The sequence below is a fragment of the Trachypithecus francoisi genome, unplaced genomic scaffold, assembly GCF_009764315.1.
Source record: "Trachypithecus francoisi isolate TF-2019V2 unplaced genomic scaffold, Tfra_2.0 Lachesis_group11, whole genome shotgun sequence".
NCBI lineage: Eukaryota > Metazoa > Chordata > Mammalia > Primates > Cercopithecidae > Trachypithecus > Trachypithecus francoisi.
This window is the reverse complement of record NW_022681456.1, coordinates 56872953-56897520: the sequence shown is the minus strand read 5'-3', so window position 1 is coordinate 56897520 and position 24568 is coordinate 56872953. Positions and strand designations below refer to the sequence as shown.

At 34.2% G+C, this 24568-nt stretch overlaps 1 protein-coding gene across 4 annotated transcripts in view; it reads left to right on the top strand.

Annotated features, from left to right (window-relative positions):
• ZDHHC17 (zinc finger DHHC-type palmitoyltransferase 17) overlaps positions 1-24568 on the top strand; it is a 90335-nt gene that overhangs the window by 46853 nt on the left and 18914 nt on the right. For all 4 annotated transcript variants that reach the window (XM_033221196.1, XM_033221195.1, XM_033221199.1 and 1 more), the window contains 5 exons: positions 4206-4270; positions 4926-5088; positions 11174-11299; positions 15647-15789; positions 17306-17406. In XM_033221196.1, coding sequence (XP_033077087.1) covers positions 4206-4270; positions 4926-5088; positions 11174-11299; positions 15647-15789; positions 17306-17406 — 598 coding nt within the window. The remainder of the gene's footprint in view (positions 1-4205; positions 4271-4925; positions 5089-11173; positions 11300-15646; positions 15790-17305; positions 17407-24568) is intronic.

The window sequence follows — 24568 nt, the reverse complement described above, 5'->3', positions numbered from 1 at the left end:
TGGGAGGCTGGGGCAGCAAGACCTCTTTCTTTCTCTATGTAGTGTCAGAACTTCTACTTTTCAATACCAGTCCATGTAGTCTTTCCAGCAGAGAAACTAGACTTCTTACATATTGGCTTAGAGCTCCCAAAAGAACAAAAGTAGAAGCTGTTTTGCCTTTTTAAGTCTTAGGTCATGAACTGACACGGCAACGGTTTTTCTTCATTCTGTCACTTAAAGTGAGTTAACAGGGCCATAATCAACGGTGGGAAGGGACCACACAAGGGTGTGAATACCAAGAGGCCAGGTTTATGAGGGGCCATCTCTGGAGAGCAACTGCTATGGAGGTTATTCTTGTTATTCTGCAGTTTTTTCTAGAACAAAGGTCGAAGCAGTAAATGGTGCTACAGCACATCACAGGGTCTTTAGTGGCCTTCCATATTGCAGAATAAATCTACAATACACGTTCACTTTTTTTCTTTCAGTTTTTAACTGGGAAAGAGAGGTAGTAGACATTTTTGAGTCTTCATGGTCTTTTTTTTAATCTTAGAGTTTGGATGATTTCATTAATCTTTGTAACCTCTAATATAGTAGATAGGCTATAAAATTTTCAGAGGGCAGGATTTCTACCTGTCACAGTGCTTTTGGTACAAAAAAATGCATGATAGTGATGATGATGATGATGATAAATGTCTGAGAAATAGTTTTGTTTTCATGAGTAAATTTTTTTTATGCACACAAAGATAATACATGTTTATTATGAAATATTCAAGCATAATAGAATATGACTTAGAAAATGAAATCTCACCTCTCCCCTTGGCCATCTCTCTGAGGTTACTTCCTTCAATCATGTAGTGTATATTTTCTGAGATTTAACTCCATGTACAGATTAAACATCTGTAATCTGAAAATCCAGAATGTTTCGAACTCCAAAACGTTTTGAGTGCCAACATGATGCCACAAGTGGAAAATTCCACCCCTGACACCTTTGTTTTCTGATAGTTCATTGTACACACACCGTTTCATGTACAAAATTATTTAAAATATTGAATAAAATTGCCTTCAGGCTGTGTGTATAAGGTGTATATGAAAGATGAATGAATTTCACATTTAGACTTTTGTCCCATTCTCAATATTTTAACATAAAAATGCAAATATTTCAACATATGAAAAAAAACACATATTCAAACACTTCTGGTACCAAGCATTTTAGATAAAGGATACTCAACATGTATACACCAATATATTGTAAAAGACACTCTTCCAATGTGCATTGCATCATACTGTAAGGGCCCAAAGTTTTTCTCTGTGCTAGAGCACTGTGCAGTTTAGCCCCTGGATACCTCTTGAGCTCCACTTCTGCTATCTCCTTGTCATCACTGTACTTTAACTGCACTAGTTTTTTTGCTACTTTTTCAGCAACTCTGACTTGATGTTGTCTGAGGGCCTTTTGCTTGCTGTTTCTTCTGCTGGTATATTCTTTCCTCAGATAAGTCACACAGTTTCTCTCTCTCTCCAGTCAGATGGTTGCTCAAATTTTATTAGTTCTGATTACGTAGTTCCTAATTATAAGCAGTAATAAAATTAGCATATTTTAATTTCTTCTTCCATTTCTCTTTTACCAACTTTAGTCAATAATATTGTTTTTCTTAATGTTAACTATGTTCTGATACATTTTTACTACATTTCTATTACTTGATTTTTCAGCTTTAGATAATTTTCTTTGATTCATGGCTACTATAGATGAGGCTCTCAGCATATTTTCATTTCAACCTTTTTCCATTTTCCCATTTTTTTGTTAATTATATCAATTTTACATTGTTAGGGTATATAACATTTTCATTCAGTTTTGTCATTCTATTCTTCACAATTGTTTTGTTTTAGTTATATTGTTAAATATATTTAGTGCTCACTACCAATTCTTTTGGATGATTTTCAGGAGAAAAAGGGGAATGCTAAGTTATGGAGCCCTGTTGATCATGGAATTCCCATAAGCTTTTGATCTGGGCTTGTTAATTCTTCCTAATAGAGAATACCCATACGTCCAGGCTGAACTTGGAAAAGAAGTACCAAGTTTTAAATCCCGACCCAAAGAGAGAAAAGGTTGAATTTCATTTTTCTTTTAGTACTCTAGAGATGTGCCATGATTTTACATTTTTTAATTTATTGATATTTTTAATACTATCAGTTTTTAAAAAGGATATGAAAAGACAACTAAGAAGAAGAAGAAACTTAAACAAGAATTCACATGCTTGCTTTAATTAGACCTGAAATTTGGTTGAGCTTTCTTCAAACTACGGAAATTAGGAGTAAAAGAAGTCACAATAGTTACTTCTCATATAAGAAATAAGGAAGTTTGTTGTTTCTTCAGAAAACTTTTTTTTTTAAGTCACAGGATTATTTTAAAAAATGAACTTGCGTATTGGAAATGTTGAGTGAGGTTGCAGAAGATATTCCTGACAACACTATTAAAGTAAATCCAGAAATGGATTTGTAATGGATAAGGCATAACATTCTGTTACAGTATGCATGGTGAGTGACTAAAGCTAATGACATCCAAGGAAGTGCTTTACTTATCTGATGTAGTGGTTCTCAGATTTTTTTCTTCAATATGCTTGGATAATGTTCACATTTGAGACATATTCCCATCGCTAACAGTGGCTCACAGAGAACTGCTGCATAGAGATAGTGTTTTACATTGTGCTTACTGTAACTGTCTCCTCTCTCCACTGATTGGTAAATTAGGTAATACAACTTGAACTAGAACTGCTTGCTTAATGTAATTCAGGAATGGGAGATGGGGTAGGGAAGAAGAAGAAACTTAATATTTATTGAATATCCATTATATTCTTGGCTGTTGACTAGATGCTTTGCACACATTATTTAATCTTCACAGAAGTCTTATGAAGTTATTTGTATTTCACATTTTTTAATGAGGAAGCTAAGACTAAGAATTAAAGTAATTTAGCCTACAATCTCATAGCATGTGATAGAGCTAGGAATTCAAAACCATGTCTTACTCTAAAGCCAAGCCTAGAAAAGTAGATAAGCATGTTTTTTCCTTTAATAAATGGTTTTTGATCATCTACTCTGCTAGACACTGAGAATATAAAGATTGATTTGAGATGATTTTTATTTTCAAAGTACTCCAGGTTAATGAGACAGATGTTTCAGGCATAGAGGATAATCAGTTCAGAATGGAGTGGGTTAGGAAAGGTAGTTTCAGAGCACTGAAACTGATAAGAGTCCCTGATACATCAGAAAGTCTTGCACAAGGAGAATTAGATAACTAGGAAAGAGTTTTGGTTTAATAGGGGGAAGTTTTAGTTATAATTTGCTAAAAACTAAGCAAGAGTGGGGAAAAGATGGTGCCAGGGAAAGCAAAAAATTGAGTAGAAGAGGAAAAATAGTGATTTATTACATGGTTTGACTGGGAATAGTATTTATGCATATTTATAATAATACATATCAAGTATTAAATGTTTATATTAACCAGAATTACAATAGATCTCTTGAGAGGAAAGGATAGGAAAGGCGAGTTTTTGTGATGTAGCAGAGAGGAAAGAGAAAAATTCACATTTTTTATACTAAGGAGTTTCAAAATAATGCCTGAAACTGAAAAATCAAGAAGTAGCAATTCAGACATCTTATTTCAAGATGTGGAGGTAAATACCAAAATAATGAGCCGAAAAATGGTGAAAATGGTGGGAAGGCGGGGGATTGCTTTAGTGTGTTGCTTTTCCCCACAAACTGCAGAATCATTTAACTCTAAAACTGTACATGTGTAACAATAAAAACTTACTATAAAAAAGTATATTAAAATGTCAGTTCTTTTTATTTTTTGTTTTGAAATGCCTAGGAATAAATAGTTTTGTCATTCTCTCTTATGGATTAGTGTAAACAAGTTTTTCAGAAACTTCAATCACTTAACCTGTCTTTTGTGGTTGAAAGGTCAGAAGAGGTTAAGAATTTTAAATGAGAAACATTGAAAGTCTGATTAAAATATCTTAAAAGGGAATACTGTAAAAGCATGATATATGTTAACTAGAGTATATAGTGACAAGAGTTTTATTTTAAAGTTAAGAAAGAGAACGTTTCATACATTATCCTTGATTGAGTAGTATTATATTTGCTTCTCCTGTTATATATAGATTAGATTTTTCCAAGCAGATTTGGTTATGAACTTATAATTTAACTGTCTGACTTTTTTCTTTTTACTTTATCAGGATGTAGATATGATGGATCAGAATGGAATGACGCCTTTAATGTGGGCAGCATATAGAACACATAGGTATGTAATGACTATAAAAAACTTATTCAGGCCATTTCAACATAATACAATGTGAAGTAAGAGAGAGGAAAAAGCAGTTAGTACTATACTCACTAATATTTACAATTTTTATTATGACTATAGTATACATAAATTACCATTTTGGATGTTTTGGTGTCTCTGCTGTCTCTCCCTCAGTGATTAGAGCTTCCTTAATCCATTTCTCTTTTAACAATTTCTAAGAAAGGAAGTTCTCTTTTTTTAAAAAGTGATTAATTTTTTCATGTGATTTACATATTGACAAATTTACTGTATTAATTAATAAGTTGTCTGAGATTACTTTTGGAAGACTCCAAATTTAAATTTAAAAAAATGTTATTCTTTAATTGTATACGTATTAATGGCATCCATTTCTAAGTCAAAAATAGAAAATGTCAGGACAAGTTGCTTATTCCCTGAAACTATTAATACATTACTTTATATGGTGTTGTACATACTTAATACTTCATATTAGAATATTGTCATTATTGATTGTAAAGTTGTTGAGTAGGTTAAAATAGAAGTGTTCCAAAATGGAATGCTACTGTAAGCATAATCAGTTTAGTATTTGTAATGATTTCTATAATTGAAATTAGGGTTGTTGTTGTTGTTTGTTTGTTTTTTTTTTCCTTTTCAGTGTGGATCCAACTAGATTGCTTTTAACATTCAATGTTTCAGTTAACCTTGGTGACAAGTATCACAAAAACACTGCTCTGCATTGGGCAGTACTAGCAGGGAATACCACAGTCATTAGCCTTCTTCTGGAAGCTGGAGCTAATGTTGATGCCCAGAATATCAAGGTAAAAAATATTCTATATTGATAATACTGTGTGAAATGTGGCTACTAATATATGAATTCGGTAATAAAACAAGTTTTTCATAGACTATCAGAGTTGAAAGAAACTTCTTCAGTAAAAGTTTATAGTTAAACCACATTATGCATAATACATTTTAGTAATTCTTTGACTTGGTTATTTTATTGTCTTATTTTTTAAAAGGTCAAGAGATTTAAATTTGATAAATGCCTTTATGGTGTTTATAGGAGGACCCCCACCCCACCATGGTGGACTAATCCAGGAAAAGTTACAATATTATTTAAGAGCCAAGCACAATTAACATTTACTCTCGAAACATTTAGAAATCAGTAAACATTTTATTAATACATGCAATAAGATTCTATTGCTAGTCTCAAATTTTGGTTATTTCTTTTCCTTTTTAAAGCTTCAGGATCCACCATGTCTTTCAGCAATGAACTTGTTCTGTAAAATTACTTTAAACATCATCTTTTAATAATGTGCATTCATAAGTAACTGTACCCATTGACAAATGTTCTTTAATTTTGACTATAATTTATAGTATTTTCTGAGTTATGTTTCTTAAATTTCTAAGGGATTTGTGCTAATTAAATATGAAGGGGGTTCAAGACACATACTAATCTGAAATGGCCAATCAAAAAGTAGGTTATCTCCTGCTGGATCAGGGTATCTGTTTATGTTCCAATGAATAGTTTGTTCTTCCTTGATTCAGTTACTGACTAGTTTTATAGAGCATAATTTATTAAGCTTATCAATTTTTAGAAATAGTCTAATTACAAACATTTACTTAAAAGTAAATTAATATTGGAAACTGTAAGATATTGATAAAATCATGTATTTTTTTTTCTTTCCTTTTAAAAAAATTTCAAGTCTTCTTGTCCCTAACAAAAGTGATCAGAATAGTTTCGTATCTGCCACTAAACATAGGGAAAGAAGAAAGTCAGCATATCATAGTGCCTGATATTCAGTGGGCACTCTAGGTATTTATTGACTCAGTAAATGAAGATTTATGTAGTCTTGAGTTTTACCGAAGGTAATTTTCATGACTGCTAGGATACCTCTCTGCTACTTCAGAAATTATAGAGAAAGAAATGTTTGCTTTTTAAATGTTTTTAAACAGGATGCTCTTAAAAGTTTATAACACTGGAATGAGTAAATTAGCTGATCCCAGGTCTGAAGGTTAAGAAAAGAGAAGTTTGACTAAACATGATCAATATACCTATAAGAAAATTATGTGAGATTACCTCATGTTTTATTATCTTAATTAGAGTGTTACTACTTTTTTTCTCGTTGCTACCAGACAGCCATTCCTAAGGTGATCATGTGCGAGGAATACATTTAAAGATACTTAGTATTATTGAAAAAACAGGATTAATTTTAGTTTGGCAAATAGTAAGACTCTGTAGACCTTCTGTCAATAGCCATATCAGTGTACAGAAATTACAGTAATACCAAAGAATTATGACAGTAAAATGACTACACAGTTCTGGAGTTTGAAACTAGTATTGTATATTTTTAGAGCTTTTAAAAGTATATTTTCTGTTCATATAAAATTAGGTTAAATTCAGTCAACAGTCATTGGGATTTGAGGAATGGTTTTTAAATTCAGTGTCTTTTCAAGTAAATAATGAAGACTTGTACTTCTCATTAGCCATTGCATAAACTTTTAAATTACTCTTAGTAAAATGAATACAGCAAATTTCAACAGAAAGTTAATGGTAAGAGGAGAGATATTTAAAATTATTTAAATGATTTTGAACTTTGTATTTTTAATGTTTTATAGGTTCAGGCACAAGAGTTATTTGGTACCAAGAAACAATGAAATAGAATGTAGCTTCCTTCATTATTGTAGTTCATGTGAATACTTTCCAGAGTCTAGAGTGTCTGTAATTGAGCTAATTATTATACCTTAAAGCTTTTATTTAAATTCAATTTTTTTTCTAGTTATGTTTTTTTATTAATGTTTAAACTTTATCTGTCACATGTAATCAAGGTTGGCTGTTGACAAAAATTTTTTTTCATGTAATTCCCTGGTAGCTTCTGGAGTGATGGTACTTCTAAAGAAAATAAATGGAATTTATTGTATTTGCTCAGGGAACATTTATACTTTCAGGAGAAAAATTACCTATATCTACACTGGTGACAAAGTAGATTTTTGTTTTAAAAGCACTTTGTATATAATTAAAAAGATGAAATGAGTATCAAATGCCTTTTTTTAAAATGGGGATCTGCCTCAGAGGCATTCCCAACATACTTAAGTCATCACCTTCTAATAGAAACCATGTATTTATTCATTTAACAAATTCTTGTTCAATGGTGGGTGGTGGGGAGTCACATTGTTCAAGACAGATAAGGTCCCTATTCTTTCAGAACATACATTCTGTTGAGGAAACAGCCAATAAGTGAATAATAATAAAAGGCACATGTGATAGAGTGACTGGGATGGAAGGACCACATCTGGTGAGAGTGATTTGGGAATGCCTCTGAGGAGATGACATTTGCTTTCAGAATTATGTAATGAGAAGGGATCAGTTATACAGAGATACATGGGAAAAAACTTCCCATGTAGAGGAACATGCAAGTGCGAGGTCTTAAACAGGAGTGAGATTGCCATGTTTGAGGTGCAGAAATAAGGACAGTGTGGCCAGAGTACAGTGAGCAAGGTGGTGAAGTCACTTGGAGAAAGGCAGGTGCTATCTCATGCAGTGTAATGATAAGGAGCTTTAATTGTATTCTCAATCATGGGAAACAGTTGAAAGGATTTATGTAGGCTGATTATATGATCTGCTTTTTGTTTTAAATATTTTTTAAACATTACTTTGGTTGATGTATGGAGAATGCATTGAAGAGTTAAGCAAATGGAAAAGATGGAGATCAGTTAGACTGGTGCAATAAATCAGACAAGTGATAACGTTAGCTTAGCCTAGGATCAGAGGAGTAGAGGTAGAGAGAAATGACTGCATTTGGAGAAGATATTTTAAAGTAGAAATAAGAAGTTAGATTAGGTATAGGGATAAAAGAAGCCATCATTGATGACTCAGGTTTTATTTTGGGTAACCGAGCATCTTGTGATATCACATGTTGAGATTGTGAAGACTGAAGGAGAAGTACTTTTTGTGGTGAAGGTGATAGGAATTGGTTCTGTTTGGTAATATTTAATTTGAAGTGGTGTCTTTTCGCTGTGTTAACTATTAAGCTAATTAAGTAAACTTAAATTGCTGCCAGTTTTGAAAAGGAAACATTTATTTAAGAAAATACCTAGAATATTTGTCCAGGAATTTAACCAAATTTATTTATACCTATATATTTTTCCATTTTTAAGTCTTAAGAAAGAATCTTGTTGATAATAACGGATTATAACAAGAAGATGCAGCCTGCAAATCTGGTTATGGCTTTAATAGCTATAAAAAGTTATATTTTTCAAAGAATATGAAAAATTACACTTTGTGTTATAATTCCATAAGATCCCCCTTCTCTAAAATACCTATTTTCTATATATAAGTTTCTTAGAAATCTTTCTTTATATTAACTAGAGATTTACCTTTACATATTAGTTGCTCAGTTCTTTTCATGTATAAACAAATGTTCCTTTATCAAAATAAGATAGAACTTGCTTTAAAGACAATTTATACTAAATGATAGGTAACTTTAAAATTGCTGTTTTCATCTTTAGAAGGATCAGGAATAGCTGTATACCCTAGGTTTTTTTTATCTGGAGTCCCCCCAGTGGACTTTGGTTGGGGAAGGTGTGAGTCCGTGGACCACAGAAATTATTGAAAAACAGTTACGTGTATCAGCATTCTTCTGGGAAGAAGAACGGTGGCTGTCATCAGAAAAGACTCAAAATACTTTAAGAACCAAGCCCATAGATAATAGCTACATGAAATAAATTTAAATCTCTTCTTGTAAAGCAACAACAGGGGAAACAAGTGATTTGGAATACTGAGAATAGGAAACAAAACACAATTATGGCCTTACCCAGTAATCCCTTTTGTGGTAGTATCTCATTTGTGATTAAAAAAATAATAATCCTTAGCATATGTTTTTGGTTACACTGATAAATTTAGATGAATTGAGTTTGGGAGGAACAGTTAATCTCTGAGTGCTGCCCCAGCAGTTATAATCTTTTCTTTCTAAACTTATCAAAGAACATAGTTTTTAGCTTGTACAGAATGGAAAATTACTGAGCTCTGTTCGTTGACGTATTGAAAGACCTCTTTTATAGTTTCTTGAAATGAGGTAAGAAACTGTTTTTAGAAAACAGTTTTGTATTACCTCTTAAATACCTGACCTAGATGGTCTCCAAGGAAATTTTTTTTTAAATTTTGACAATGAAATTCAACCTTACATAGGTGAAATGTTGAGTGATCTTACCCTCAACCATAATGTTTATCTGACCAAAACTTTTGAATACTTTCTTTTATTAACAGTCTATAGTTACTCCATGTAAATTATAGACTATACATAGTCTATAATTACTCCATGTAAATTCTTGCTGTTGTTGCTATTGTTAGTATTATTTATTATTTTGGCTGAGACATGGAGTGATCAAATAAATACAGACTTAACTCAGAACCCTGGTTTCAATATACTTCCTTAAATGAATTGAGTGTTTATTTTACCAGCTGAATAAAATAACTATACAAAAATAGTTAGATGACTAGAGGAGTAGTTGAAAGATATTTTAAAGCTCCCTCAATCTTTTTGTCTAGGCAATCCTTAGGTGTCACATGGCCCTCTAGTGGAAGGGATGCTCAGCTGGACCGAGGCAACTGCAGGATATTCCCGGGGAGTTGTTACCCAAGGGATTGCTTTTATTCAGGTAATCTTTATAGTTTGGATTAATTAGTTGGTTCTGACAACTTAGGTGATGGGATTTTGGAATAGGTAAGGCTATATTTTAAAGTAAATATCCCTATTTGTGGAAGACTCCTAGATTAGCCCATTTCTTACTAAATACCATTGATCTTTATGTTAAAGGATTGATTGGGCTTTTTGTTGTTACTGTTGTTTTGTAATAGTTGTTGCTGTTGGTGGCAGTGGTGTGTTTTATTTTGTTGTTTATTTTTTAATATTAAAAAAAGAAACCCTATACTTGATAAATAATCATTCCTCATAAATAAGGCACCCCAAGGCTCTTTATGGCTTTATTCTTTTTGACTTTGTTTTTGGAAATAAAATTTCAGTGTTTTTTACTTTTTAAAAGTAGTTTTGAATATTCATCTTTACATTCTTGAAACTTTGGTAAGCATTTAAAGTTTCACTTTTCTATTGGAAGAAGTGGATAAATAGTGGAAGACATTAAATAGAATGGAAATGTAGGTGTCTGACTGATTTGCAAAAGGAGAAATAAGATTTTAAATTTTAAATTAGTTAAGGCAAAAAGAAGCATAGACCTACAATTGGGAATGCTTATTTGTTTCTTACTTTGATACATTTTATTCCTATCAGGTAAATTCCCTGGCATTCTTTTTCTTAGGATTAAAGGGGGATACAAATTCATAACTTGAATTTGTTATTTTTAAAAATCATTTCTCATTTACTTTGGAATCTTCTGGATGGGTGAATGAATATAAATCAAGAATGCCAGTATAATAGTGATAGAAGTAGAGACTGACTTTTCCTTTTCTTTCCTATTCTCTTCTGAAGACTCAGCATTGTTGAAATAAAACAGAGATTTCTGGCAACTTGATATTATAGCAAGGTGTTTTGTAGCAATAACTATTACTAATGAAATTTTTAAAGAATATGAAATACTGATAAACTTAGTGATAGCCTCTGATCCAGCAGATACTAAAATACCTACTTTTTGATTTGCTCTCTAATATGTCAAAATGCAGGCAAAAATAAAATCTACAGAATATGATGAGAAAATACATTTTGTGATTATTCTTTGGGAAAGCATAATAAGAAATATATAATGATGCAGGTGTTTTTAGTAATTATTTTACACAATGTCAAAACAATGTTAATAGGGCAGTAAATTAATTTTTATAGAAGTTCTTTAGAGGTAACTAAGATAGGCTGCTTTTAAATTTTTAATAGGAATTTTTTCTATTTATATTATCAGGGCGAATCAGCACTTGATTTGGCAAAACAGAGAAAAAATGTGTGGATGATCAACCACTTACAAGAGGCAAGGCAAGCAAAAGGATATGACAATCCGTCCTTCCTTAGAAAGCTGAAAGCTGATAAGGTAAACTCATAACTGAAGATTTTGTTTTTTCTTTCTTTTTTTTTTTTGGAAATGGAGTTTTGCTCTTGTCACCCAGGCTGGAGTGCAGTGGCGAGATTTTGGCTCACTGCAGCCTCTGCCTCCCGGTTTAAAGTGATTCTCGTGCCTCAGCCTCCTGAGTAGCTGGGGTTATAGGTGCCCATCACCATGCCCAGCTAATTTTTGTATTTTTTTAGTAGAGATGGGGTTTTACTATGTTGGCCATGGTGACTTCAGGTGACTTTACCTTACTTCAGGTGATCCACCCACCTCGGCCTCCCAAAGTGCTGGGAATACAGGTGTGAGCCTCCGTGCCTGGCTGAAAATTTTCAACATATAATTTTTTAAGTAGGATTCATAGGCACACTTACTTAGCATGAGTATTTACAGCCTTTAATTTTGGCATTACCCTATGTAATTTTAAAAATATTATTATACTCGGAATAAATGAAAGTAAATAACAAAGTTTCCAAGGGCTCTTACCTACCTGGTTGGTGACCTTTTGGGGCTAATAATTAAGAAGGATTGGTATGTATGAAATTATTTAAATCTCCATCGGCTACTCGTGTAAATTTTGGTTCATTATTTCAACTGGGCTTTTGTAAAGTAATAGATAAAAATAAAGGTTTTTCTAGTGAATGCTTGTTTGTTAGTATGATAATAAATTGTGAAATAGCTTAGTTCTAATACATCTTTTTAAACTACTCATAACTCCAGCTCTAACTTGAGCTTTGCATTCTTTTGTGATATGTTGTATACTTTTTTTTCAGAGAGAGAGAAATTATAAGCTCATTTTAGATCATCTATATGCCTTCAGTTTTAAATTGTATGACTGTTGGCTCTGTTGCCTAATTACAATAATATGATACTAGAACTTAGAATATTTCCCCCCATAGAGGGGGTCTAGGTTCTGCACAATCTTATTTCCCACAAAAAAGATGTTAACTGTCTTAGAGTTTCTTTATGTACCTAAATATCTGTCAAGATGTCTGCTAACTTGTCAGTAATCACAACTTGAGTGGCATTAAGTCTTGAGTACCATCTTTTGTATATCGTGCTTAGGCTGTTCTACTGGCAATGTTGATTATTTAAAGTTAATATTGATCTATCTGTTACCAAGGCAAAAAGACAAATTTGGGATAAACAGAAGCACACTTGAAAGCATTGCCTCCTTTATTTATGGGAGTTTGGACTCCGTTAATCAGTTGAGAAGTCCCCTGGTCCGTTACTTAGAAGAATTAGATTCATAGTTTATAAACTTGGCTGTTTTCAGCCCTATGGCTGAGAATAATGAACAATTTTTGCATGTCATGTTAACTCTTCTATTTAATTATTAGATATGATACAGAAAATGATTTATTTTGTGTTGCTCAGTTTTCTAGGATTTAGAGCTGTTTTGCTCAACAGAGTGAAAAATGGCTGTCTTATTTTAGGCTAGTAATAAAAATATCTTGTGTTACTTTGGAAAATCCCAAAATATTGGTGCTTTTGTTTTGTTGAATGTGAATATTCTGAAGTTTTATTTTACATGTGTGTGTGTATATATATATATATATAGTCATAAATGACTTACAAATATTAGACGTTGCATTAATATGTAAAGTTAGCATTAGTAAATGATACATCAGGTTTATGTGTTTGGATATGATTTTTTAAAAAAGAACTTCTTTAGAAGTTTAGTACAATTTTAACATTGGTGTACCATTGTGGTCAGTTCAGAAATGGAGTTTTTTTCCTGCTTTTTTTCATTAGTAGCTTTAAATATATTAAAGTTTTTATAAAGGTTACTTTTAAAAACCTATGATGATTGGGAGAGTAATCTTTAAAGGTTGAAGGTAACCATCATATATATAAAATTACGATGATTAGGGGACCTGTGAGATTAAGCATCTGTAATTATGTAGACTGTTCTTTCTTTTTCCATGTCACATTGGAAAAGTTTCAGTCCTTAACATGTTTTGATTTGCTAGCCTATGAAGTGTGTTTTATATTTAAAACTAAAAAAGAAAATAGTGACACCTAGGACTCAATAGTGTTTTATTTTAAAAAGTCATTCCCTTAAGAAAAATAAAAATGTCATTCCAAAAGGGGGGGAAATATTTTTGGATAGTGCTAGTAGACAGATAAGGAGGGAATCTTTAGCCAGGTGTGGTGGTACGCCTGTAGTCCCAGCTACTAGGGAGGCTGAGGCAGGAGGATTGGTTGAGCCCGGAAGGTTGAGTCTGCAGTGAACCAAAATCATGCCACTGCACTCCAGCCTGGGTGACCGAGTGAGACCTTCTCTCCAAAAAAAAGAAAGGGGGACAGTCTTTTTAGAAAACGATTTTAAAATATCTTAGATTTTTTTAAGTAAAAGGATGTTAAACAGGCATATTTATGGTTAAATAAGTCTCCTTAGTAAGTTGGAGGGACATCTTTAAATTAGTATTTAGAGGGGGTTTGGGAGTAGGAGGGAAGTTGGCTATAAAAGGGCAATATGAGGAATCCTTTTAGTAGTGGAAATATTCTGTATCTGGACTGTATCAAGGTTAGTTTCCTGGTTGTGATATGCTACTGTTACCATTGTTGTGATATGCTACTGTGATATGCTAGATGTTACCACTGTGGAACAAAGGATGTTTAGGATCTATCTGTGTTACTTATTACAACTGCGTGTGAATCTATAATTATTCCAAAATAAGAAGTTTAATTTAAAAAGGGGCTTCTGAATCTAGGTGGTGTATATACTTGACTATGTGATTCTTTCAAATTTACTATATAGTTGAAAATTTTCCTTTTAAAATATAGGAGAAAAGAGATTTCTCACATAGCAGCGCATCACCATTATATTTTTATAGTACCATTTTATGTGCCCATACACTCTCTCTCTTCTGAGTAGTAAATCTTCTCTAATGTCTTGATACAAAGTTCATACTTACTAGAAAAAAAATTGGATTAGTTATTTTGCTACAGCATAAAATTAAAGCCTGAAATTGATGTTTAATTATTACTCTAAGTTAAAATTACACATTTAGTTCAGAAAATGAATTACAGTGGCCAAATTGGGGAAGACATGGTCATTTATATGAAAAAAAAAAAATCCCACTTATTTCAGTGGAAGCTGATAGTATGAAAGGGGTGCTAAAAATGTGTAATGTAACCTTAGCTTTTAGAAAGATAAGTATTCAGTAAGGAAAGCAGTGTTTATACTCTGCTTTGTTAGACCACAGCTGTTTTTTTTTTTTTTTTTTCTTTTTCTTTTTGTGTGACATAGTTTCATTTTGTTGCCCAGGCTGAAGGGCAGTGAGTGGCCTGATCATGGCTCATGGCAGCCTTGACCCTTGACTTCCCTGGGCTCAGGTAATCCTCCCACCTCAGGCTCCCAAGTAGCTGGGACTATAGTACAGGTGCGTGCCGCCATGCTCAGCTAATTTTTGTATTTTTTGTAGAGACATGTTTTTGCCATGTTGCCTAGGCTGCCCTACAACTCCTGGGCTCAAGCGATTCTCTCGTCTAGGCCTCCCAAAGTGTTGGGATTAAAGGCATGAGCCACCGTGCCCTGCCTTGAATATCTTACATAGCTTTGTGACCTAAGGTAACTGAACAGAGACTTGATAACTGGCTATAAGTTTGTGGGGGCTCTTTCATGGAAGAGGCAGTAGACTTACTTTGGTTGCCGTAAAGATAAAATTGTGATAGATGTTACGAAGAGTTATATAGGTTTTATACTTATATGTATGGACTTTCTCACAACCAGACCAGTACAGAAATGAAATGGAAGTACCTCTGGAGTGTTGAGCACTCTGCCTTGATCTTTGTTCAGAGACATATCTCTTCATTCAGTGGACACTAGGAGCCTATGGATTGTTTGCTTTTATTCTTTATCTCATTTTAAGATTTTAATATACTGTTTATCATTTGAAATGTCTACTCCAGGCAAGCATCTTCATGTTTCCTTATGTGATAAAATTCTTATACTTTCAGTCATTCTAGTTGTCCTTGTCTCTCTGGTTATCAGTGCACCTGTTAAAAAGGGGTGGTATTTTTCATGAACTATTTGCTAGCCAGTGTATGTGTTAAGCAGTTAGTATCATCTTCTGTATTTGACTATATAGAACCCACTCCTATAACTTCTATTCTTATTTTCCACAATTTTAGCAAAGTTATTTAAAATTGTTTGATGCCTGTCTCCAGAAGACAGACACCAGCACCTTGAATAGTACTGATACATAGTGTGCAAATTTGAATGAATGAATTTCACCTGTTGCATGCCTTCACAAAGGTAACAATGATTCAGATAGAGATTACTTGAAACATGCAAAAACTTTCTAATTTTTTGTTTCTATACAGGAATTTCGGCAGAAAGTAATGTTAGGAACTCCTTTCCTAGTTATTTGGCTGGTTGGGTTTATAGCAGACCTAAATATTGATTCTTGGCTCATTAAAGGGCTAATGTATGGTGGTGTTTGGGCTACAGTACAGTTTCTTTCAAAGTAAGTGTATTGTTTTTAACTATATTTTAAACTATACGTGAAATAATGTAATTTGTACTCGTATAAAATTAATGTTTTGTATGTTGTACGTTTGATCTTAATTTAAAGAATTTAGACATCTATATGTGAAATCTGACATTTCTTTAACATTGTTATGTTAATTAAAATGATTCAAAGGCACTTTAATGATAAAAGTCTAGCATATAATTTTTAACACTAAAGCATAGTTTGAGAAATATTTGAAATATTTCAGTAAAAGTAAATTTCAGTCTGTTGAACTCTAAATATATATATTGTTAATTTATAGATAATTATAGTGCTTGAGCTCACCTTTCTGTAGGAATTATATTTTCCTGTAGAAATTAAGGCATAAGCAATAAACAAGGAAGAGGCTTTATTTCTAGTAGCAAGGTAAAGTCTAAGCATAATTATGAAGTAGGCTCAGTTTTTAAGATTATTTTCTCCCTCTTTTTTCTTTAAACATCATGATCATTCGGTTTTCTTTTCTTAGGTCTCATTGCTCTAAAGTTACCTTTCCAACAAACCTAGGAAGGTGTCTGTGATCTAGTATTTGCCATCTAATTTCCAATCCTTTAGTATCTCATTTTCACTTGCATTTCAGAAAAGAATTCTGAAAATAATTCACACAGAGATGATAATGACTAGTATTATAATATGCTGAGTGGCTTAAATGTAGTTAATTTCTTTTTAGTATTTCTAGGTGCTCCAAGAGGTATAAATAGGAAGTCACTAAGACTTCCTGCCTATATGGATAGTTGATTCTGTTTATGTTTAATAAAATGTATTAATGTTTATTTTTCCCCAATTTTAAGTATTAAAAACACAACCCTTCAGTTTCACTAAGCTAGCCAGTTCATTCTACTTGAAAAGATGTGCTCCAGGCCGGGCGCGGTGGCTCAAGCCTGTAATCCCAGCACTTTGGGAGGCCGAGACGGGCGGATCACGAGGTCAGGAGATCGAGACCATCCTGACTAATACGGTGAAACCCCGTCTCTACTAAAAAATACAAAAAAAAAAACTAGCCGGGCGAGGTGGCGGGCACCTGTAGTCCCAGCTACTCGGGAGGCTGAGGCAGGAGAATGGCATAAACCCGGGAGGCGGAGCTTGCAGTGAGCTGAGATCCGGCCACTGCACTCCAGCCCGGGCGATAGAGCGAGACTCCGTCTCAAAAAAAAAAAAAAAAAAAAAAAAAAAAAAAAAAAAAAAGAAAAGATGTGCTCCAACTTTTGCTGGAGTGCACTAAAATTCTGAAATTGAAAAGTATATGGAATATAATTTAAATTTGGGGGAATTAAAAGGAACTTCAGAATCTTGCTGAGTCCTTCAGCTGTGAACTGATTTTTATTGATGACTATGAAAAATTAAGCATCCTGAACTCTGGATTCTGGTGAAACCAATGCTTACTGTACAAAATGTGTGTCATTTTCATTTAAATAAATATTCATTTTTACAATGAAATATAGAGCTCATATTTTATAAAACTTGTGTTTTACAGATCCTTTTTCGATCATTCAATGCATAGTGCATTGCCCCTTGGGATATATTTGGCAACCAAATTCTGGATGTATGTGACGTGGTTCTTCTGGTTTTGGAATGATATCCTTTGGTTATAAAGATCATACCTAAAACAAATTTTGTTATTTGAACAAATGTTTAATAATTTGACATTAGGACTGAACTCATTCATAATGCATTAAAATAGTGTTCCTAGAAAAATAAGTAAACTAATATAATGTTTTTAAATATTTAATAGGTTGCTTTTGAAAGCTGTCCTTAATAACAGCATATAAATAATAGTAGCTATCACGTATTGAGTGTTTAAAAGACATTTTTTGACTACTCATTTAATCCACATTTCATAAATTAGTATTGCTATCCCCTTTTCCCCCTTTTTTGCTGTATTTTTTATTTTTATAGATTCAGGGGTTACATGTGAAGGTTTGTTTTATGGATGTATTGTGTAATGGAGAAAAGAACAAGCATCCTCATTTTAAAGAATGGGTAAAGGACACAAACACAAACAGACATTTCTCCAAGGACATACAAGTGGCCCAACGTGAAAAAATGTTAGACATCACCAATCATCAGAGAAATGCAAATTAAAACTACAGTCTCACACCCGTCAGAATAGCTATGTTTAAAAGGTCAGAAAGCAACAAGATGTTGAGGATGCGGAGAAAAAGGAATGCTGTTGGTGGGAATGTAAATGAGTACAACCCCTATGGAAAACAGTATGGTTATTTCTCAAAGAACTAAAGATAGAACTACTAGCTGGGCACTGCGGCTCACGCCTGTAATTTCAGCATTTTGGGAGGTCGAGGTGAGTGGATCATGAGGTCAGGAATTCAAAACAAGACCAGCCAATGTGGTGAAACCCCATCTCTACTAAAGATACAAAAATTAGCCAGACGTGGTGAAACGTGCGCCTGTAGTCCCAGCTACTCGGGAGGCTGAAGCAGTACAATTGCTTGAACCCGAGAGGTGGAGGTTGCAGTGAGCTGAGATGCACCACTGCACTCCAGCCTGGTGACAGAGCGAGACTCTGTCTCAAAAAAAAAAAAAAAAAAAAAAAACTGCCATTCGACTCAGCCATCTCCATTTTATAGTTGAGCAAAAGTTAGGCGTAAGGAGTCTTAGTCTCTGATCAAGTTGGGACTGAAACTTGTATTTTTCTAACTAAACATTTTAAGCCTTTCTACCAAATGGTGATTTTTATGTTTTGGTATCAAACTATTTTCTCTAAATATTTTTTTAATACCACTACTTACTTTGTTGTGGTAAATAAGAGTTAATCTTCTCTCGTCTCTTTTGCCTTCATGAAAAGGTGATTCATGAAAAGGTGATTCATCTCTTTTGCCTTCATGAAAAGCATGTATTTTCACACATTTGCTAACTTCAGCAAATTATCAGTGTAGTATACTCCCCTATTTTAAAAAAATTTAAATATTTTTAACCTGTTGCCCAGGTTGGAGTGCAGTGGCACAATCATGGCTCACTGCAGCTTGAACTCTGGGACTCCAGCAATCCTGCCTCAGCTTCCCAAGTAGCTAGGACTATAGGCATGCACCACCACGACTGGCTAATATATATGCTTTTTAAAACTAATATAATTAAAATTGTAAGTGTGCCTGTGTGCCAATAAAGAAAGCAAGCCAATGCCAATTTGTGATATTTTTACATAGAAAAAGTTAAGTCAGCAAGATAGACCGATTCATTGTAATAAAGGAACATGTTTCATAAATGTTGATTAAATATTTTTCAAAACATTACAAAAGTATATGATTTAAATGGTATGCAGTTTTTGGTGACTTGTAACTGTTCTAAACAACTTTAGTTATTAATATCTGGTTTTGTTTCACAGCCTTGCATAACATAATGTTGTATTATTTTTATTAAGTAGCCTTGTGTTTTAGTTGAAACACAAAATGTGCTTATTTTATTTTTGAGACCTAAGGCACAGAATTGTAACTACACTTTTTTTTTTTTTTTTTTTTTTTTTTTGAGACGGAGTCTCACTGTGTCGCCCAGGCTGGAGTGCAGTGGCGCGATCTCGGCTCACTGCAAGCTCTGCCTCCCGGGTTCCAGCCATTCTCCCGCCTCAGCCTCCGAGTAGCTGGGACTACAGGCGCCCGCCACCGCGCCCGGCTAGTTTTTTGTATTTTTAGTAGAGACGGGGTTTCACCGTGTTAGCCAGGAGGGTCTCGATCTCCTGACCTCGTGATCCGCCCGCCTTGGCCTCCCAAAGTGCTGGGATTACAGGCTTGAGCCACCGCGCCCGGCCAACTACACTTTTAATTCTTATATTTTTACTGCATTATGTAATTACTTTCAGAAAGTGTAGTACTTTTAAATATTTTCTTAGTTTAAGTATCTATTGAAATTCTTTTTTTTTTTTTTTTTTTTGAGACGGAGTCTGGCTCTGCCGCCCAGGCTGGAGTGCAGTGGCCAGCTCTCAGCTCACTGCAAGCTCCGCCTCCCGGGTTCACGCCATTCTCCTGTCTCAGCCTCCCGAGTAGCTGGGACTACAGGCGCCCGCCTCGTCGCCCGGCTAGTTTTTTTTTTGTATTTTTTAGTAGAGACGGGGTTTCACCGTATTAGCCAGGATGGTCTCGATCTCCTGACCTCGTGATCCGCCCGTCTCGGCCTCCCAAAGTGCTGGGATTACAGGCTTGAGCCACCGCGCCCGGCCTGAAATTCTTCCATATGGCAGTTTTCACTAGCAAATTCTGGCTTTGTATTATACTTTGACTTAAAAATTGTTCCTCAAGGATTTATTAAGCATTAGAATTGCCATATTGGAACACTTAGTATGAGTAAAACAGATCTGTTGGTTTTCATTACCTCATCTATTTTAAACTTACAAAAAGCGTTGACCTCTGAAATGACTTTTGTATTCCAGACATATTTTCTAACTTTGTGTTTCCTAAATTGGACATTAAAGTTGATGTTCAAGGAAAAAACTCAGAATCAGATCTCAAAATAATGTTACACTGTTTCTGTACTCATGTGTAAGTGGCAAGAAGCAAGAAAATCAGTAACTTAGCAAATAATGAAAAATTAATGCTAGAGAGCATTATATAGTAAAATTTCAATTTTTTCCTTTATTCAAAGTTAATATAAAATAGCTAAAGCTAGGGAAATAGTATAAAATAGCTAAAACTGGGAATTGAAAATAAGAGAGGCAAATTTTGAAGGGAAGACCAGAACAATCAAGTCTATTTAAGCTTACCCTATTTGAATACTTCTGCCTTTAAAATAGATTGATATAGATTTCATTTTGTAAATACACTGAATAAGTTGCATGCAAATTTTTCAAATAAAAATTGCAGTATGAGAATACCAAGTTTTATTCTTACATGTCTGTAAAGGGGAGATGATAGTAGCACTGTGTCTAAGTTCTTGAGAAAATAAACACCTGAAGACATACCTGACATGTAAAAAGTGTTAAATAAATGCATGTTATTTCTGATGACTTGTAAAATCTAAGTTTATATCCAAATTAATTTTAAATATGGATTCACAATTCCTTTTTTTGTTTTTGTTTTTGGTCCGTTTGTTTTTGTGTTTTTTTTTGTTTGTTTTTTTTTTTTTTGAGATAGTGTCTCGCACTGTCGCCCAGGCTAGAGTGCAATGGCATGATCTTGGCTCACTGCAACCTCTGCCTCCTGGGTTCATATGATTCTCCTGCCTGAGCCTCCCGAGTAGCTGGGATTATATAGGTGCACACCACCATACCTGGTTAATTTCTTATATTTTTAGTAGGGATGGGGTTTCACTATGTTGGCCAGACTGGTCTCGAACTTCTGACCTCGTGATCCGCCCACCTTGGTCTTCTGAAGTGCTGGGATTACAGGCGTGAGCCACTGTGCCCGGCATGTGGTTTTTTTGAGACATGGTCTCACTCTGTCACTCCCAGACTGGAGTGCAGTGAAACAATCACGGCTCACTGCAGCCTCAACCTCCCAGGCTCAGGTGATCCTCCCACCTCGGCCTCCCGAGTAGCTAGGACTACAGGCATAAACCACCATGCCTCGCTAATTTTCATACTTTTGTAGAGGCTGAGTTTTGCCATGTTGCCCAGGCTAGTCTCAAACTCCTGGGCTCAAGTGGTTCTCTTGCCTCAGCTTCCCAAATTGCTGGGATTACAAGTGTGAGCCCATGCCTAGCTCACAGTTTATTTGAACATTTGTGTGTGCATACATGATACCCATGGAATATGCGATGAAAGCACAAATTAAATCCCAGTTATGCAAAGGAAAATGTTATACTTGATGTTATAAAAGAGCTGTATCGCTAGGCCCTCTATGATTTTGGAACTATGTTTTTCTCCCAGTTTTATACTTCTAAAGCAAATAAGAGAAGCTTAAGAAACCTCTAGGAAGGAAACAAAAGAGCACAGAGTAGGTTATAATGGAGGCACAAAGGATATTAGACAGGAAATAGCCACAAGGCTCATAATATATGGTGCTGATTCATGTACCGTAAGATAAAATAGCAGTTGTCCAGGATTGCTTCTGATGACCTCAGGCTCCTTTCTGTTGCTTTTAACACTTTCCTTGTGCAACTCATGGCTACATATGTAATTCAAACTGATTTAGACTAGTTTTGAAAAATAGAATGATAGTTGTTTTTCATTATTCACAGTAGTTCTGTGAAGTTGCTGCAAGCCCTGAATTAGAAAATACTCAACCATTGTTCCTAAGGAAATAACAGAGTTAGATTCCTATGTGGCTGTGGTCACAACGGTATTGATCATCAGTTGATCACTACATAACCTTGTTTATATGTGTTTCTGTTTTTAAAAACTTTAATATGTATTGTTGATTCGTTAATATTGAACTTATGGCCAACAGCACTACAGCTCATTCCTGAATGAAGCTTATCTCACATATATTTTTTCTGTAAAGCACATCACAGCCTCCTTGTGCTTAAGAGCATGATAGCACTTCAGCACCATGCTTGAAGGCCCTTTTAAACAGCAAGATCAACACAGAAGCACAAAAATATGGCCCTAAATAGACCGTGTAAAGGACACTTGTTTATAGTATGAGAACTAAAACAAGAAGACAGAATGTTGCTTTGCTCAGCCTCAGATGAGAGTGTACGCATTGGGTGACTCAAATTTTTCACTGTTGTTCATGCCTTGTTGAATTCATGGCACTGAAAAAGTGCCATGAATATTGATTTTGGTGTTACAGATCAGTTTTATCAAGGAGGTGTGAGGATCAACTATATAAACTTTATTTTGGTTTCCTATGTAATATGATACCCAGCTTATTAAGTTACTTAAGTGTTTTTACGGTGATAATGAATTTTACATTGATGTAGGCTATTTGTTCTAGTAAGTTCTTACTGTTCCATTCTTTGAATAATTATTTCCCCATAAAACACCTTATGTTTATTTGGTGCTTTTTGGTTTGTAGTTTTTCAGATACATTATTTTACTTGGTTTTCTGAATAATTGAGATTAAAAAAAAAACTATACAAATCTTAATACTGTTTTCTAACTGATGGAAAGACTGAGGCTCTGAGAAGTTGTTATGTCTTGCTCAAAGTCACATAGGTGGGAAATTGTTAAGAGTTTGATGTCAGACTCAGCTCTCTGTCCTGATTCAGTGTGTTTTCAAATGTCCTTATATTACACTCTGAATATAATTTTAAGTTCATAAACCTTCCTGGAAAACAGTTTGGCAGCCTCTAGAGTGATCTTTAATAATACTCTTTAATTGGATTGGGTGCGGTGGCTTACGCCTGTAATCCCAGCACTTTGGGAGGCCAAGGCGGGCGGATCACAAGGTCAGGAATTATTGAGACCATCCTGGCTAATATGGTGAAACCTCGTCTCTACTAAAAATATAAAAATTTAGCTGGGCGTGGTGGCGGGCGCCTGTAGTCCCAGCTACTGGGGAGGCTGAGGCTGAAGAATGGCGTGAACCCGGGAGGCGGAGCTTGCAGTGAGCTGAGTTTGCGCCACTGCACTCCAGCCTGGGTGACAGAGCGAGACTCCATCTCAAATAAATTATAAATAAAAATGTCCTTTAATCTCTTAATCATATGTCAGTAAATAATCAGATGTAAGATCAAAGATTTATTTACAAGGATGTTTCTCTTTGTATTATTTATAGTAGGGGAAAACATGAAAACAACCTGAATAGCCAACCTAAATAGGGGAGAGTTTTATCAGTTACGCTGCCTATGGAATGGTATTACATAACCACTAAAATACTTTCCTGCCTTAATTATTAAGATATAGTAAGTGAAAAAATACTAACTTACATTTACAGAATGAAGCTTAAAATGCACAAAAGAAAAGAGCTGGAAGTGAATATGTATCATTTTAGCAGTAGTTATCTCTAGGAATTGTACTCGAGTGATTTTATTTGGTTTCTTGCATTTTTACTTATTTTTAAAAAATTTTTCTCTGACTATGCTTCTTATAACTAAACAACTCTAAAATTCACTGACATAGCCAGTATAGTCAGCTGCTTATTGTGTTGACAACACTTGAAATATTGACAAAAGGTTATTAGAAATTTTATGTCTGGAAATAAGTAATTTTTCAATGTGGCTTTAAGTTCATTGAGATTTAAACTCAAGAAAGATATGAACAGTATGCAGAATCTGGGATGATTACATATATTAAAAAATAAAAAATGTGCAGAATTAATTATCTCCTATGTATTTCCTCTTAAGCATTTTTTTCTGTTGGTTACTTGTTAGATTTCTCTGTTTTCTGTGTATGTCTCCCAGTTTCCTTTTAATACCCTCTAAGCTTTTTAATGTCTATCTTCAGGTATCCAGTCACCACTTTTCATGAATTCTAACAATATTGCTATAAATATTTTTGTATATCTTTTTTTCCCACAAAAGTTTCTCTGAGATTATTAAAGATACTCTGTAATTTACATTCTCAATCATGTGCATTTGACTACTGTAAATGAAGATGGATGTGAGGGGAGGGATCAGTATCTTCCCCCCCCATTAGAGAGATCCTTGTTCAGCACACCTTTTCTTCACTCAGTTGCAGTCTCAACCTTGATATTCATCACATTTTCCTAGGTACTCTGGTTTATTGATCTATCTGCCCATGTTAACATTGTATAATCTCATTACTGTAGTTTTGCTCTTAAATTGTGTCTGAGCAGGGCAATTTTTCCAAGTTTGTTATTTCTCAGGAATATCTTAGCTCTTTTGCTAAGGAAGAGCCTTTTGCTCTTCCATTTAGATTTTTTTCGAATAAGCTCTTTGAGTTCCGCGA